The sequence below is a fragment of the Panthera pardus genome, unplaced genomic scaffold, assembly GCF_024362965.1.
Source record: "Panthera pardus isolate Hobbes unplaced genomic scaffold, ASM2436296v1 HiC_scaffold_13, whole genome shotgun sequence".
NCBI lineage: Eukaryota > Metazoa > Chordata > Mammalia > Carnivora > Felidae > Panthera > Panthera pardus.
The window spans coordinates 96657787-96674333 of record NW_026526688.1 but is presented as its reverse complement, the minus strand read 5'-3'; the positions used below and the strand labels follow the sequence as shown (position 1 = coordinate 96674333).

The window sequence follows — 16547 nt, the reverse complement described above, 5'->3', positions numbered from 1 at the left end:
GTAAATAAGAAAAAGACAACCCAATAGAAATATGGACAAAAGATATGAGCAGATAATTCACAAAGACAGAAATCCATATAGTGAATCAAAAGTACATACAGTGGAGCAAACATGGTGGAGAAGTAGGGGAATCCTACTTCCCACGTCTCCCAAACAAAGAAAGGCTGAAGCCAAAGGACTTTGAACCCCAAGAGTCTGGGAAGAAAAGAGACTGAATCTACCAGGGAGAAAAGGGGACAACGTGAGAGACCATAGGTGGGTGATTGCGAACTGGGGGAGATAAAACGGGCCACATAGGCATGGAAGGGAGGGATGCCCTTTGGTGAGAGACAAAGGGAAGAGAAAGAGTGGCTGGGGAAGGGTAAAACTATCTGGACAAGAGAAAAACCTCAGACCAGGACGGAGAGGGATCCCATCTCTTAACTGCAGGTCCCATCTTCGGACTGGGGCGAGCTGCCCTGTTCACACACCTAGGGAGGAGGGGAGCCAACTCTGGTTTCAGTGCTAGATCGGGGGTGCAGTCTGCAGCAGGAGAAACCAGTCCCCTCCCCTAAAGGACTGGGGCACACAACAAAACCAGCTGGGACCTCATGTCAGGAAGCACTTTCCCAGTACCGGGGTGCACAGAGCAGGATTTTAAATTCCAGCCAAGCCCCTGGGGCAAAGGTGTCGGCAGAGTGAGATAGCCCCGTCTGCACCTGCAGGACAATGAGGATGGCTCCAAAGGAGTGATTTGGGCACCAGGTCATGGAGAAGAGACTGGGGGGGGGGGGGGGGGGGGTCGCCATTTTTCTCCCCACCACCACCAAGGCAGGGCCTCAGGATCGGTCTGCCAGGCCCACAGTGGAGGGAGGACCAACCTACACCAAACCATGCGCCTCAGCACAGGGTAACTGCATATCTACTGGAGCGGGATGCTGTGGAACTAGACGACAGCATCTCCAGAACAGCGCTGCAGCATTGCCTGGATAAATTGTAGGACAATTCTGGATATATGGATATATTCTCTCCCCCATTTCTCCTTCTTACCTCTTCCCTCTTCCAGGCTGGTTACTCTGGTTATTGATTTGTTTAAACAGACATATTTAATCCATTCTCTTGATACATGTTCTATACCTCCTTTACATTCCTTTCTCTCTGGAATAATCAAGCCGTATAGTTTCTCTGTCTGGGTAATTTTATCTTCATTTCTTTTCCCCACCTCCTTCCTTATTTTCCTTTCTCTCTCTCTGGATTAAGCCATTTAGTCTCTCTGCCTGGTCAATGTTTATTTTTTCTTTTTCCTCCGCCCCTGTCATTTTTCTCTTTGTATGTGCTCTTCTATCAGCACTGCTTCCACCCTGTTCCTTACTTGTAGCTGGTGTTTCTGGTTTTTTGCTTTTGGATTGTTTTTAGATTTTAGTGTTTTGTTTTTATTTATTTGTGTGTTTGCGTGTTTTTGTTTCCTGTGTTTTCCTTTCCAGGGCTACTTCAAGGAACAAATCAAAGCATACCTGGTGGAGGGTCCAAAACATCACTACGGGTAGGGAAATAAAATAACCACAGTCACAACAACAGAGAGCAAGTAACACTCTCCAAAAAACACCTCCTAAAGTGCCAGGCTCTGGACAGTGTATGACTGCCCCCTTTAATACAGCAGTGCTTGAAGGTGCAGATCATATAACAAGCTTTTAAAACTCATAAGGGACGTAAAACTAACCAAAATGATGAAATGGAAGAATTTTCCTCAAAAGAAATTCCAGGAAAATGTGACAGCTAAAGAATTTATCAAAAGAGATTTAAGCAACATAACTGAACAAGAATTTAGAATAATAGTCATAGAATTAATGGCCAGGCTTGAAAAAAAAGCATAGAAGACAGCAGAGAATCTATTGCTACAGAGATCAAGGGACTTAAAAACAGTCATGATGAATTAAAAAATGTTATAAGTGAGGTGCAAAATAAAATGGAGGCGACCACAGCTCGGATTGAAGAGGCAGAGGAGAGAATAGGTGAATTAGAAGATAAAATTATGGAAAAAGAGGAAGCTGAGAAAAAGAGAGATAAAAAAATCCAGGAGTATGAGGGGAGAATTAGAGAACAAAGTGATTCAATCAAATGGAACAATATCTGTATCATAGGAATTCCAGAAAACAAGAGAAAGGGGCTGAAGGTGTACTTGAACAAATCATAGATCAGAACTTCCCCAATGTGGGGAAGGAAACAGGCCTTGAAATCCAAGAGGCACAGAGAACTCCCTTCAGACATAACGAATCGACCTTCTGCATGACATATCATACTGAAACTGGCAAACTACAAGGATAAAGAGAGAATTCTGAAAGCAGCTAGGGATAAATGGGACTTAACATACAAAGGTAGACACAAAAGGGGAGTAGCAGACCTATCTACTGAAACTTGGCAGGCCAGAAAGGAATGGCAGGAAATCTTCAATGTGATGAGCAGGAAAAATATGCAGCCAAGAATCCTTTACCCAGCAAGTCTGTCATTCAGAATAGAAGGAGAGATAAAGGTTTTCCCACACAAACAAAAACTGAAGGAATTCATCACCACTAAACCAGCCCTACAAGAGATCCAAAGGGGGACTCTGTGAGTGAAATGTTGCAAGGACCACAAAGTACCAGAGACATCACTACAAGCATGAAACTTACAGACATCACAATGACTCTAAACCCATATCTTTCTACAATAACACTGAATATAAATGGACTAAATGCACCAACCAAAAGACATAGGGTATCAGAATGGATAAAAAACAAGACCCATCTACTTGCTGTCTATGAGGGACTCATTTTAGACCTGAGGATACCTTCAGATTGAAAGTGAGGGGATGGAGAACTATTTATCACGCCACTGGAACTCAAAAGAAAGCTGGAGTAGCCATACTTATATCAGACAAACTAGACTTTAAATTAAAGGCTGGAACAAGAGATGAAGAAGGGCATTATATAATAATTACAGGGCTCAATCCCAAAAACTGTGAGATCATGACCTGAGCCAAAATCAAGGATGCTTAACTGACTGCTCGAGCCACCCAGGTGCCCCGATAATTCTGTCACCCTTATTTCCATCATTTAGTCTTAGTTCTAGAGGTAATATATAAAATACTCACCATCAGTTTTATGCTGAATTCTCATGTCATCTTAATTTTTTTGAAATTTGCTCACAGCTCATAAAAATAATATTCCCTGGGTTCTTCATAAGTATGTAAACTTTATCCTTGAAGGTCAGCTTGACTGGATATAAAATATGTGACCCACACTGTATTTCTTTAAATAAATATATTAATCCACTGATTCTGACATAAAAAAGTATCATCACAAAATCTGATTGCAATATGATTTTCTTTTCTAAGTGACTTAGCCATTTTGACTGGTACCCACTTTTTTTTAACACAATATATTTTTTTTTTTTAATTTTTTTTTTTAACGTTTATTTATTTTTGAGACAGAGAGAGACAGAGCATGAACGGGGGAGGATCAGAGAGAGAGGGAGACACAGAATCTGAAACAGGCTCCAGGCTCTGAGCGGTCAGCACAGAGCCCGACGCGGGGCTCGAGCTCACGGACCGCGAGATCATGACCTGAGCTGAAGTCAGCCGCTTAACCGATTGAGCCACCCAGGCGCCCCTTTAACACAATATTTTTAATGGAATCTGTGATAATAGACCATTCTGGGTCAATTATTCAGGTACTTGGTATGCCCTTCTCATATGTATGTTTGAGCTTTATTTTAGCAAATTTTTTTTTTTTGTATATAGTTCTTAGAATTTGTTCTGCTTCATTGCTTTGGTTTTCTTGAAAGACTTCTATATATGTTGTATCATCTGTGCTTAGTTTTTATATCCATCATTTTTTTGTGGAATCATTTTTATGTCTTTATTTCTGTTGTTTTAATTTTCCTTTGTCTTTTATTTCCCTTATCAAGTTATCTATGGCATCTTATTTACTTCTGTGTTCCTTCTAATTTGGTCTTCATGTTCAGATTATTTTTATTTTATTCATTTTTTAAAATGTTTTATTTATTTCTGAGAGAGAGAGAGAGGGAGAGAGAGAGAGAGTGGGGCAGGGGCAGATAGAGAGGGGGACAAAGGATCTGAAGCGGGCTCTGTGCTGACAAGCAGACCATGAGATCATGATCTGAGCCAAAAGTTGGACACATAACTGACTGAGCCACCCAGGTGCCCCAAGATTATTTTTTAAATTTCTTATTCTTTCCTGAGCTTTGCCAGCAATATTTTCATATCTTCCTATTCTCTTATTTCTCAATTTCATTGAAGAATTATCTCATTCCTGATTATGATTTATGTCATTTTTTAGTTTCCATTATTTCATAATTTCTTTCTGCTCATTTTAGTCTGTTTTATGGGCATATCTATGTGGCATGCCTTTGTTGTCTGTAAGAATATCATTTAATTCAACTGTACTATTTTCTTGCTCCTCCTCAGTATTTATTTTAGTACATAGTACTTGTATTTCCAGCTGTTCACGTCAGAATCCTGGAAGTCATTCTTAACATCTTCTTTTACCTTAATGTAATCAAATAATCCTGTCAACTCTACTTCTAAAATATATTTTACATGCTTTGCTTTCAACTCCCAGTTCCACTGCCAATTCCCTGGTCCATGTCACCAGCATTACTCATCTGAACTACTGCAGTAACCCGCTTGTCTACAAACATCTACTCTTGCCTCCTATTTCAGTGTTTTTTTTTTTTTTAATGTTTAATTATTTTTGAGAGAGAGAGGGAGACAGAATGTGAACGGCAGGTGGGGGGGAGGCAGAGAGAGAGGGGGAGACACAGAATCTGAAGCAGGCTCCAGGCTCTGAGCTGTCAGCACAGAGCCTGATGCAGGGCTTGAGCCCACAAACTGCAAGATCATGACCTGAGCAAAAGTCTGGCATTCAATCCACTGAGCCACCTGGGTACCCCTCAGTCAGCATTTTTAGTTGCAAACATCAGAATTCACTCTAGTTAGTTTAAGCAGAGAATATATTTATTAAGGGTATTAGTACATAGAACCTCTACGAGGGACAGAGGTTCAGAGATTCAAGCTTTGCAGTGAGGACCAATGCCTGAATCACTGTATGCAGGAGCTGCCTCAGAAAACACCCTGCCACCCCTGCTTAGCACAGATCCTACAGCCATGCTGATGAAGCTGGGGACTAGGTTCCAGATGTTTTGACAGTGCTTTCTCCAAAATTTAACCACTGATCTTGCTCCTTCACCAAAATCAATTTTGCTCATGGTGCCCACTTGCTCTTTTTGCTCCATTCCTTATGAAATCTCACATGAACCAGAAACACATACTTGTGTCTTAGATGCAAGGGTAGATGAGATAGAGTTTTGGCTTCTGAGAGGCTCAGTGTGAGGAATTCTCCAAATGTGGAAGAGTTACCAGGAAATGAAGAGTAGCCACAAACATGATGTCCTCTACACCCTACTCTAGTGCATATTTCACACTGCAGCTAGATAATTCTAAAATACAAAGCTGATTATTACTAACTTTAAATTAAATGTGGACATTTAAAAATGCAAAAGTACACATGTAAGTACATAAGTAACCTCCATGTATCTCCCACCCAACTTCAACAAATATTTTGCCAGTCTTGTTTCATCCATCCTGATGCCCTTTCCCTTTTGGAGTATTTTGAAGCAGATCCTAGACACATGTAATTTCTAGTAAATTCTTCAATATCTATCTTTAACAGATAATAACCTTTTAAAGGCATAACAATAACACTACCATACATCTCAGAATTAGCAATAATTCCTTAATATCATCTAATATTGAGTCTAGTTTCAAATTTCTCCAATTGCCATAAAAGTATCCTTTTACATTTGGTTTACTTGAAAAAAAATTTTTTTTTTAACATTTATTTATTTTTGAGACAGAGAGAGACAGAGCATGAACAGGGGAGGGGCAGAGAGAGAGGGAGACACAGAATCTGAAACAGGCTCCAGGCTCTGAGCTGTCAGCACAGAGCCCGACGCGGGGCTTGAACTCATGGACCATGAGATCATGACCTGAGCCGAAGTCAGATGCCTAACCGACTGAGCCACCCAGGCGCCCCTACATTTGGTTTATTTGAAACAGGATCCAAAAAAGATCTCTTAAGCTTCTTTTTCATCTCTGACATCTGATCTCCCTAATTTCTTTTCTTTCTCTCTTTTTTCTTTCTTTCTTTTTCTTTCTTTCTTTCTTTCTTTCTCTTTTTCTTTCTTTTTCTTTCTTTTGTAACTGGATCATTTGTCTATAGAATATATAGCCTTCTGGGTTTAGGTGATTACTACCTAGAGATGGCATTTAACATGTTTCCCTCTGTATTTCCTGTAAACTAGTAGTTTATCGGCTTGATTAGGTTCTGGTTTAATTTTTTGGCAGGGACACTTTTACAAGTGGTGTTGTGTACTTCCTGCTGCATGAAGTTATGAGACACGTAATGCTTACCTACTTTCAGTGATGTTAAGAATGATCAGGGGGGCCTGAGTGGCTCAATTAAGCGTTGGACTTCAGCTTATGTCATTATCTTGCAGTTTATGAGTTCGAGCCCCACATCCAGCTGTCTGCTGTCAGCACCAAGCCTGCTTCGGATCCTCTGTCCCCCTTTCTTTCTGCCTCTCAAAAATAAACATTAAAAAAAAATAGATTGATCAGTGGGTGCATGTGTTGTCAGCCTCATTCATCCTTTAGAAAATTCCTTGTTACTCTTTCACCTGGTTGTTTTAGCCTTCTTGATGATTGTTGCCCATATCTATTATTTCACTAGAGGTTGCTAAGTGGAGATTTTTCTATTATTCACTTCGTTTTTACTAGCTTGGATTCTTCTACAGAAAATAACTTTCTGGGCACCTAGGTGGCTCAGTCAGTTAAGCATCCGACACTTGATTTTGGCTCAGGTCATGATCTCACAGCTCACGCTTATGAGCTCAGCATCAGCTCGATGCTGAGCGTGGAGCCTGCTTGGGATTCTCTCTATCCTCTCTGTTCCTCTCCCCTGCTTGTGCTCTCTCTCTCAAAATAAATAAACATTAAAAAAAAAAAAAAAGAAAATTACTTTCCCTCATCAATATTTGATTACCCTGAAGTTTAGATACAGGAAAGGTAGAATAGATGCTGGAGTCTTTTATTTTCTGGTTTTCAGAATGAAGCTGCCAAGGCAACCTCCAAAGGTGACCAATGGGTTTCTTATTTTTAATATCATTTTGAACTCATAGATTTTCACATATTTGTTGTGTTTAAATCAACTGCAGATATTATTCAATTCTTTAATTGTCCCATTTGGGGCCAGTAGTAGTCTCTTTATTTGACTCCCGTGTCCTTTTGGCAAGACTAACATAGTTTTGATAACCCTCTTGCTTTCTGGCATAAGATGTCTTAGGCTCATTTTGTCCCACACCTGGAATCAACCATTTCTATGAGGAGCACGAGTTTCTTTTTAGAGACCATGTTAACCCAATTGCCTTCCCATTTCTCTTAAAAGCCCAAAATACCTATCATGGTATAGTACCATGCTTCCTAACATTGGTATATCACAGATGGGTTATATTCATAAGTGGAAAATTGATCTCTTCAGAGCTCTGAGTTGATTGTAGGGCCTGTGTTATCTGAAGAAACTGGGTGTAAGCAACTTGATCTATTTTTCACAGTGGTGCATACAATATTTTCTGTGATTGCAATGATGTGAAAATAGTTGGGAGGTGTAGGTGTAATGAATAAACATATATATTTGTCAGCTCAACAGACCTTTCTTTGGTCAACCTCCTCTTCTCCATCCAGGTCTAAGTCTATTTTAGTCTATGTAATCAAGATGAGCCTGACAGGGCTCTTCCCCTCCTTCCTCATCCATACAGATAATTGCATTTCCAGAATGGATACATGCATGATCCAGGCCTGGGCTAGTAGAGGATTCCACTCTGCCCATCTGGTCAGTTCAGGAATGGGTATGTAAGCTAAAGTTGGTTACTTAGAGCCTTTTCTGATACTTCTGCCCAAACCATTTTTCTCTGGAATTGTGAGTTACAAAGATCTTGCAAGCTTGGAGCTGCCAGTGGCCATCTTGCCACAAAATGGAGAGAACCTGAAAGTCAAGCAGAGGCATGTAGAACTAAAAGAAAAAGACACAGTCCTAATGACATTCTTTGGACTCCTAACTCAAACCATGCCTAAAGTTAAAATACCTCTTACTTACCACTGGAGGACACCCTACTGCCTGAGGTCTACACGGCTTTGCATTGTCCCTCTATACCCTCAACTAATAGGACTCTTTTTCTCAGTCCTTTCCTAGCCACCTTAGACCTACTTGTAGTTCCATGAAAGCCCCAAGATCTTACCACCTTCAGCCTGAAATGCACTTGTCCCACTCTTCACCAGTCCAAATCATTCTCTCCACCAGCCTTAGTTAGTCATTACATCCTTAGCAAAACAGTCCCTGACTTTCCTGTTCAGGTCAGATCCCCTGTTAGTCATCCTCACAGCTGGCTATGCTTCTCTCTCATTGTCCTCCCCTTAAGCATAATCATTTGTGTAATCACAAATGATTAATTTCTAATGTTCCTGCCAATATGGACATTCCATGAGGGTAGCAACTTTGTATACTTTGTTCATTGCTTTATTCCCAACAATGACATGGTGATTTGTACATAGTAGGTACCCTTTGAATATATATTGAAAGTATGAATAAATAATTTTAAGGCTTAAGGTACATATACATAATAATTGTTTATTAAAAATGTACATTCACAATGTTAAAATACATTAAATTACAAAAAAGTTTGCAGTAGTCAAAAATGGCACCTAAAATATCCTCTCACAATAAATTACTCTTGAGCAGATGCAGATAAGTAGTTTATCCTCCCCAAAACAAAAATCACATACGGATTTATTTCACTTTATGCAAGATAACTGGAGGAGTTTAAGTGTAGGCAAGTTTAGCAAGGTAACATGGAGATGCTTTGTGAAGCTATAAATCCCTTCAAATATACAAATCATTTTCTTATTAAGTTTAGGTTTTCAAAAACGTTATCTTTTCTGAAATGCATACTATTTTTCAGTTTTTCATACCTTAAGGTCTCCTATCATCCTTTGCAGTTTATACTCCACTTGTCCCACTCAAGAACTCAGTTAGTGATTTTTTCCTCAAACTTTACCTCCCTGCTCTCTCCTCCACCCCATGTCACTTCCTTATCTTCTTTTGTGCCAAGATGTGTGCTGGTATAATCCCCCAGAAAAGAAAGCATTCTTAATAAAGGAAAGGTGTTAGTTGTTGTTGCAAGGTTATAGTTTATATGAATCTTATTCAATATTATAAGTCTTTGGAAATTGGGAAACTTCTCTGTCATACTTTCTTGCATAGAAACAGTCCATTATTGTGGGATAACAGCCCCAGTCATTGGGCTTCAATTATGTTTCTCAAATATTTCTGCTAATAGGAGTCATTGGTATGCATAACTTGATTTACTCTAAAATAAGCAATTAACTGCTCTTAAAATTTTCTGGGTTATTTCCTATAAAATAAAAAATTTAGAGGTTCAGTGTGTGGACTCTAAAGACAGACTGTTACTGAGACAAATCTTTTCTCTGTGCCTCTGTTCCTTTATCTGTAAAATGGTGTCATAACAGCACCTTTGCTTTATAAGACTGCTATGAAAATGTACATTATACATTACGTGCAATATGAAAAGAACTCTATAAATGTTTGCTATTATTTTCATCATTACCATTGTTGCTATTACTATCTAAACCAAGGGTGGAGTTTACTCTTTTAAGATTAGAGCCCCAAAAATGTAAGACTGAGGAAGGAGCTGCAGAACATCAGGGAAAAGAGATCCCAGAACTTGACCAAATAGCCAGAAACCTGGCTATGGCTCTGATAAGTCTAACTGAAGCAGAGTCTCACTATGGGGGGTGGAAAAGAGTAAAAACAATCTCTAAAATTTAACCATGGGATGATTTCTGTCAGATTAAGCTTTCTATTAGGGCTGAAGAAGTTGGATTTAAGAGTACAGCAAATTTCAGGGCACCTGGGTGGCTCAGTCGGTTAAGTGTCTGACTTCAGCTCAGGTCATGATCTCATGGTTTGTGGGTTCAAGCCCTGCATTGGGCTCTATGCTGACAGCTTGGAGCCTGCTTCCAATTCTGAGTATCCCTCTCTCTCTGCCCCTCCCTTGCTTGTGCTCTGTCTCTATCTCTCAAAAATAAACATTTAATAAAAAAATTAACATGAATTCCTAAATAAAAATAGGGTTATTAAAAAAAAAAAAAAGAGTACAGCTAACTTCAATAGCAAAAAAAGCCAGTCTGATTTAAAAATGTTCAGAGGAGGGGCACCTGGCTGGCTCAGTCAGTAGAGCATGTAATTCTTGATCTCAGTTCAAGCCCTACATTGGGGGTAGAGCTTACTTAAAAAAAAAAAAAAATTTTTTTAAGGTCTGAATGGATATTTTTCCAAAGGGCATACATATGGTATAAGAAAGCAGGTTCATAAAAGGATGCTCCACATCACTAATCCACAGGGAAATGCAAATGAAAACCACAATAAGATGTCATCACCTCACACTAGTTAAAATGGCTGTTATCAAAGAAGACAAGAAATAACAAGTGAGAATGTGGAGAAAAGGGAACCCTTGTGTCCTGTTTGTGGGAATGTAAACTGGTGCAGTCACTGTGGAAAACAGAATGGAGGTTCCTCAAAAAATAAGAACTACCAAAAGATGTGGCCATCCCTCTTATGGGTATATATCCAAAGGAGATGAAGGCAGAATTTTAAAGAGATATGTGCACTCCCATGTTCATTGCAGCATTATTCACAAATGCCATGATATGGAAACAACACAGATGTCTATCAGTGGATGAATAAAGACGTGTGTATGTGTTGGAATATCATTCAGCCATGAGAAATAAGGAGATCCTGCCATTTGTGAAAACGTGGGTGGACCTTGAGGGCATTATGCTAAGTGAAAGAAGTCAGACAGAGAGGGACAATACTATCTGATATTACTTGTATGTGAAATCTAAAAGAACTTAACTGTTAGAAGCAGAGAGTGGGATGGTGGTTGACAGGGGTTAAGGGGTGGAGGAAATGGGATGTTGGTCAGAGAACAAACTTCCTGTGATAAGATGACTAAATTCTGGGGATCTGTTGTACAGCATGGTGATCACAATTAATAATACTGTATTATATACTTAAAAGTCGCAAAGAGAGTAGATCTTAAATGTTCTCACCACAAAAAAAAAGAAATGATAATTATGTGATAGGATGGAGGTGTTGGCTAGTGCTATGGTGGTAATCATTTTGCTATATATAAGTTTATCAAATCATCACATTGTACACTTTAAACTTACACAATAAAGCTGTAAAAACAAACAAACAAAAGATCCAGAGAGAAGATATCCATTTACAAGTCAAGGAGTGACTTCAGAACAAACTAACTAACCCTGCTGACAATCTTGGTCTTAGACTTCTAGCCTCCAGAACTGTGAGAAATAAATTTCTGTTTTTCAAGCCAAAAAAAAAAAAAAAAAAAAAAAAAGAAAAGAAAAGAAAGAAAGAGAGAAAGTAAAAGGGAAAAAAAACCCCACAAGAATACAAGAAACATAGTGTAAAGTGCAGATTATAGTGTTTACTTGTTTGCTTTCAGATTTGAAAATAGAATTTACAGTAGGAAACATTTGGAAAAATATTTAGAAATATTTTTGCATTTTTTGGTAATATTGATTATCCACATACATAATTCTATACTAGTTCCTTTTATCAGCATTCAATTTATGTAGAGGTAGAAATGTACACATAGAGAGTATGATTTAGCCAACTTCAAGTAAACTCAGTAAACTGTTAGATTAAAGCAATTTTACCTAAAATATTTATTAGCCTAATTAGATTGGGGCTGTCATGGCCTATCCAAATTTAAAATTCTGCAGTTCTGAATAGCTACTTAGACATTGTTTGGGAACTGCTGTGTCTTCCCTGTCACTACTGAGAAATGGGAAAAGTAAATAAATTAAATAATTTAATTAAATAATTAAAGTAATAGTTTTTCTCCAGAATTTAAGGGAGTTGAAAAATGTCAGTAATTTTAATAAACAGTTTGCTATTCAGTATATGTATACAGTAACATACCTGGCTTATGTTTCTAAAGTGAATTATTTATTAGTACTTGAAAGAAAAAAATAATTAGTCCTACCAAAGGTAGTGAAATCCATCTTGATCTCTTAATCTTCTTTACTGCTCAAATATTAGAATTATTTGTACTTTCTCCTATTAGGGAACTAAAATAGGACAGAAGGTATAGAATTAAAAATAATGCTTTATAGAAGGTAAGGTAGGATGGTAGGCATGGTAAATGGAAAAGTTAAAGAGTCATGATTTTCATTTCATAAGGAAATTCGATAATAGAAGCTGCATTTTTTAAATAAATAAAAAGTAGGTATCTTCAAACATAGGTACCTCTATTTAGGTAGATAATTTCTATAATTTCATTTTTTTTTGTTATTGGTAATTCATAAAGAACTCTCCTTATGGCTTCCCTGCATAAATACTTTCTCATTATTTTAATGACACCTCTGCAGTTTGAATTAAGAGCACAACTTCATATTTATAAACCACTGTCCACTCATGAGTTCATGTAACCGCTAAAGAGGTGTTATATGAAGAATACTTTTTGAAATACAGAAATTATGAACCAGAGTGTTTTTATATTATATTACTGTTCGTATTTACATGTAGAATTCCCTATATTAATCAATATATGTTCTTGTTATTCAAAATACATAATATTTGCGGCCTGACTTTTGGAAATTGACTCATAGCAACTGTCTTACAGAGCCCTGGAAGAAGAAATCCCATATAAGTACTTTCCATCATAGAGTTAGTTAGGTTACTCTTGAATCCTTCCATGCCTCACAGAAAAAGGAACAAGTCTTCTGTAAACCACACCCAGGAGCATGATGGTAAGCACCACTATTCCACACACAAGGCTGAATGCCCATCGTGGACCCCAGGAAGTGTACACTTGGCTGATGAACACGGGTCCAAGAATCCGTGCTGCACTTCCAGAAGCTGTTAACCAGCCCATGTACACACCCTGTGGTGGAGAGAGAGAAAAGCAGACTGATATTTAGGTTTAGTCATTTTAAAAATAAGGGTGTAAGTACTATTACCAAATTATGACAAACTCACAAAAATCACTTTCTCCATCTTTTATTTTTAAATTAAATATAAAATGTCTCTCTATAAATACAGCAAATAATGAACAGTATACTTACTTGATTAGTCAGTTTAAGAAAAATAAAAGTCAGTTTAAGAAAAATATAAACATACAAACAATGTCCAATGTCTACTGAAGCCATGGAAACAATAAAATTTTTTAAATCTACCCTTTATGGCTAACATTTATTTTGTACTTACTATATTCCCAACACTGTGCTGGGTACTTTACATATATTGTTTCCAATATACATAAATTTCTGCAACTGTTATTACCCTCATTCAACAAACGTGAAAGCTGAAGCTTAGAAAATTCGAGTAATTGTCCAAAATATTTTGAAGGTTTGTTTGGCTGAATCCACTATACCACTTTCCACTATACCATAATGTCACTCTTCCAACTACTATACTCCAAACTATAACCAATACAATCTATCCAAGAATGTACAGTGCAGTAACACTTTTAATATCTCCAAATTGAAAACAGCCTAACCGTCAATCAATGGTGGATTAAGTAAATATATTACAGTGTATTTAATGAATAGAATGCTAATCAGTTGCTTAAAAGAATAAGGTCCTATATAGAGTAAGATATTATAATGAGAACATCTATATGCACTAACAAGGAAAGAAGACTATGGCTATTAAGTAAAACACTACAAGATGCAAAAAAATATTACGTACATGAGAGAAAATATACTGTTTTATTTTTTTAATTTTTTAATTTTAATTAAAAAAATTTTTTTAATGTTTATTTATTTTTGAGAGAGAGAGAGAGAAAGAGAGACAGAGCATGAGGGGGGAGGAGCAGAGTGAGAGGAAGACACAGAATCCAAAGCAGGGTCCAGGCTCTGAGCTGTCAGCACAGAGCCCAATGCAGGGCTCAAGCCCACGAACCGTGAGATCATGACCTGAGCCGAAGTCAGACAATTCTTTTTTTTTTTTTTAAAGGCATGAGTGCGTTCTAGGGGCGTCTGGGTGGCTCAGTTGGTTAAGCGTCTGACTCTTGATTTCGGCTCAGGTCATGATTTCACGTGAGCCCCACGTGGGGCTTCGAGCTAACAGCACAGAGCCTGCTTAGGATTATCTGTTTTTTTCTCTCTGCCCCTCCCCAGCTTGCTCTCTGTCTCTCTTTCTCTCAAAAAAAAATAAAGTTAAAAAAAATTTTTTTAAGGCATGAGTGCATCCTAAAATTTGTATGGAACCAGAAAATACTCCCAAATAGCCAAAATAATGATGAAAAAGAAAAGCAAAGTGGGAGGCATCACAATTCTAGTCTTCATGTATGTATTACAAAGCTGTAATCATCAAGATAATATGGTACTAGCACAAAAACAGACACATAGATCAATGGAACAGAATAGAGAATCCAGAAATGGACCCACCACTATATGGTCAACTAATCTTTGACAGAGCAGGAAAGAATATCCAATGGAAAAGAAGACAGTCTCTTCAATAAATGGTGTTGAGAAAACTGGATGGTGACATGCAGACAAATGAAATTGGACCACGTTCTTAAACCATACATGAAAATAAATTCAAAATGGATGAAAGAACCTAAATGTGAGACAGGAAGCCACCAAAATCCTAGAGGAGAACACAGCAGCAATCTCTTTGACACCGGCCATAGCAACTTCTTACTAGACACATATCCAGAGGCAAGGGAAGCAAAAGCAAAAATGAACTATCTGGCACTTCATCAAGAGAAAAAACTTCTGCACAGCAAAGGAAACAATCAGCAAAACTAAAAGGCAACCAATAGAATGGGAGAAGATATTTGCAAATGACATATTGGATAAAGGGTTAGTATCCCAAATCAATAAAGAACTTATCAAACTCAACACCCCAAAACCAAATAACCCAGCAAAAAAAACAGCAGAAGACATGAACAGGCATTTCTCCAAAGAAGATGTACAAATGGCTAATAGATACATGAAAAGATGCTCAATGTCACTCATCATCACAGAAATACAAATCAAAACCATAATGAGATACCACCTCACACCTGTCAGAATGGCTAAAATTAACAACTCGGGCAACAACAGATGCTGGCGAGGATGTGGAGAAAGGGGAACCCTCTCACACTGTTGGTGGGAATGCAAACTGGTGCAACCACTTTGGAGAACAGTATGAAGGTTCCTCAAAAAGTTAAAAATAGAACACCCTATACCCAGCAATTGTGCTACTAGGTATTTATCAAAAGGATACAAAAATGTTGATTTGAAGGGGTAGGTGCACCTCAGTGTTTATAGCAGCACTATCAACAATAGCCAAATTATGGAAAGACCCCAAATATCTGTGACTCATGAATGGATAACGAAGATGTGGCATATATATATACAATGGAATAGTACTCAGCCATCAAAAAGAATGAAATCTTGCCATTTGCAACAATATGGATGGAACTAGAGTGTATTATGTGACGTGAAATAAGTCAGAGAAAGACAAATACTTATGATTTCACTCATATGTGGAATTTAAGAAACAAGACAGATGAGGGGCGCCTGATTGGCTTAGTCGATTAAGCATCCAACTCTTGATTTTGCCTCAGGTCATGATCTCACAGTTCATGAGATCGAACTCTACATCGTGCTCCGTGCTGACAGCACAAAGTCTGCTTGGGATTTTCTCTCTTCCTCTCTCTCTGCTCCTCCCCTGCCCTCTCTCTCCAAAATAAATAAATAAACTTACAAAAACAAAACAAAAAAGATGAATATTGGGGAAGGGAAAATAAAATAAGATAAAAACAGAGAGGTAGGTAAACCATAAGAGACTCTTTAACTGTAGAGAACAAACTGAGGGTTGCTGGAGGGGAGGTGGGTGGGTAGGAATGGGCTAAATGGGTGTAATGGGCATTAAGGAGGGCACTTGTGATGAGCCTGAGTATTATATGTAAGTGATGAATCACTAAATTCTACTCCTGAAACCAATACTACACTATATGTTAACTAACTTGAATTTAAATAAAAACTTAGAAGAAAAAAATAATAATTAAATAAATACTTGTAATATACAAAAAACATTTTCATAATTTTAGCTCACTAATTGTATCATTGATACTTAACACTCATTTATAAATAACTAAATACTACATACTAATAAATATCTTCCAATTAAAAAAAAAAAGGCATGGGTCTGCATATGCTTGAATAGGTAGAGAAAGATGTCTTGAGGCATACAAATGAAGTGAACAGGGGTTGACTTTAGTGTGTTGAGGCTAAGGGGAGTCTTCATTTTCTGCTATACACATTTCAAACTCTTTGAATTTTTTACAACTATCATACATTGCTTTTGTTATGTGCTTTTATTCTTGGTTTTGAAAATACAATTTTATGGATTAAAAGA

At 37.8% G+C, this 16547-nt stretch overlaps 1 protein-coding gene across 3 annotated transcripts in view; it reads right to left on the bottom strand.

Moving 5' to 3' along the window:
* Positions 1 to 8700: 8700 nt before the first annotated feature.
* The window catches only part of MFSD8 (major facilitator superfamily domain containing 8), a 50300-nt gene continuing 42453 nt past the window's right edge, over positions 8701 to 16547 (bottom strand). For all 3 annotated transcript variants that reach the window (XM_053901264.1, XM_053901262.1, XM_053901263.1), the window contains one exon: positions 8701 to 13080. In XM_053901264.1, the coding sequence (XP_053757239.1) occupies positions 12874 to 13080 (207 nt within the window). In that variant the 3' untranslated portion in view covers positions 8701 to 12873. The remainder of the gene's footprint in view (positions 13081 to 16547) is intronic.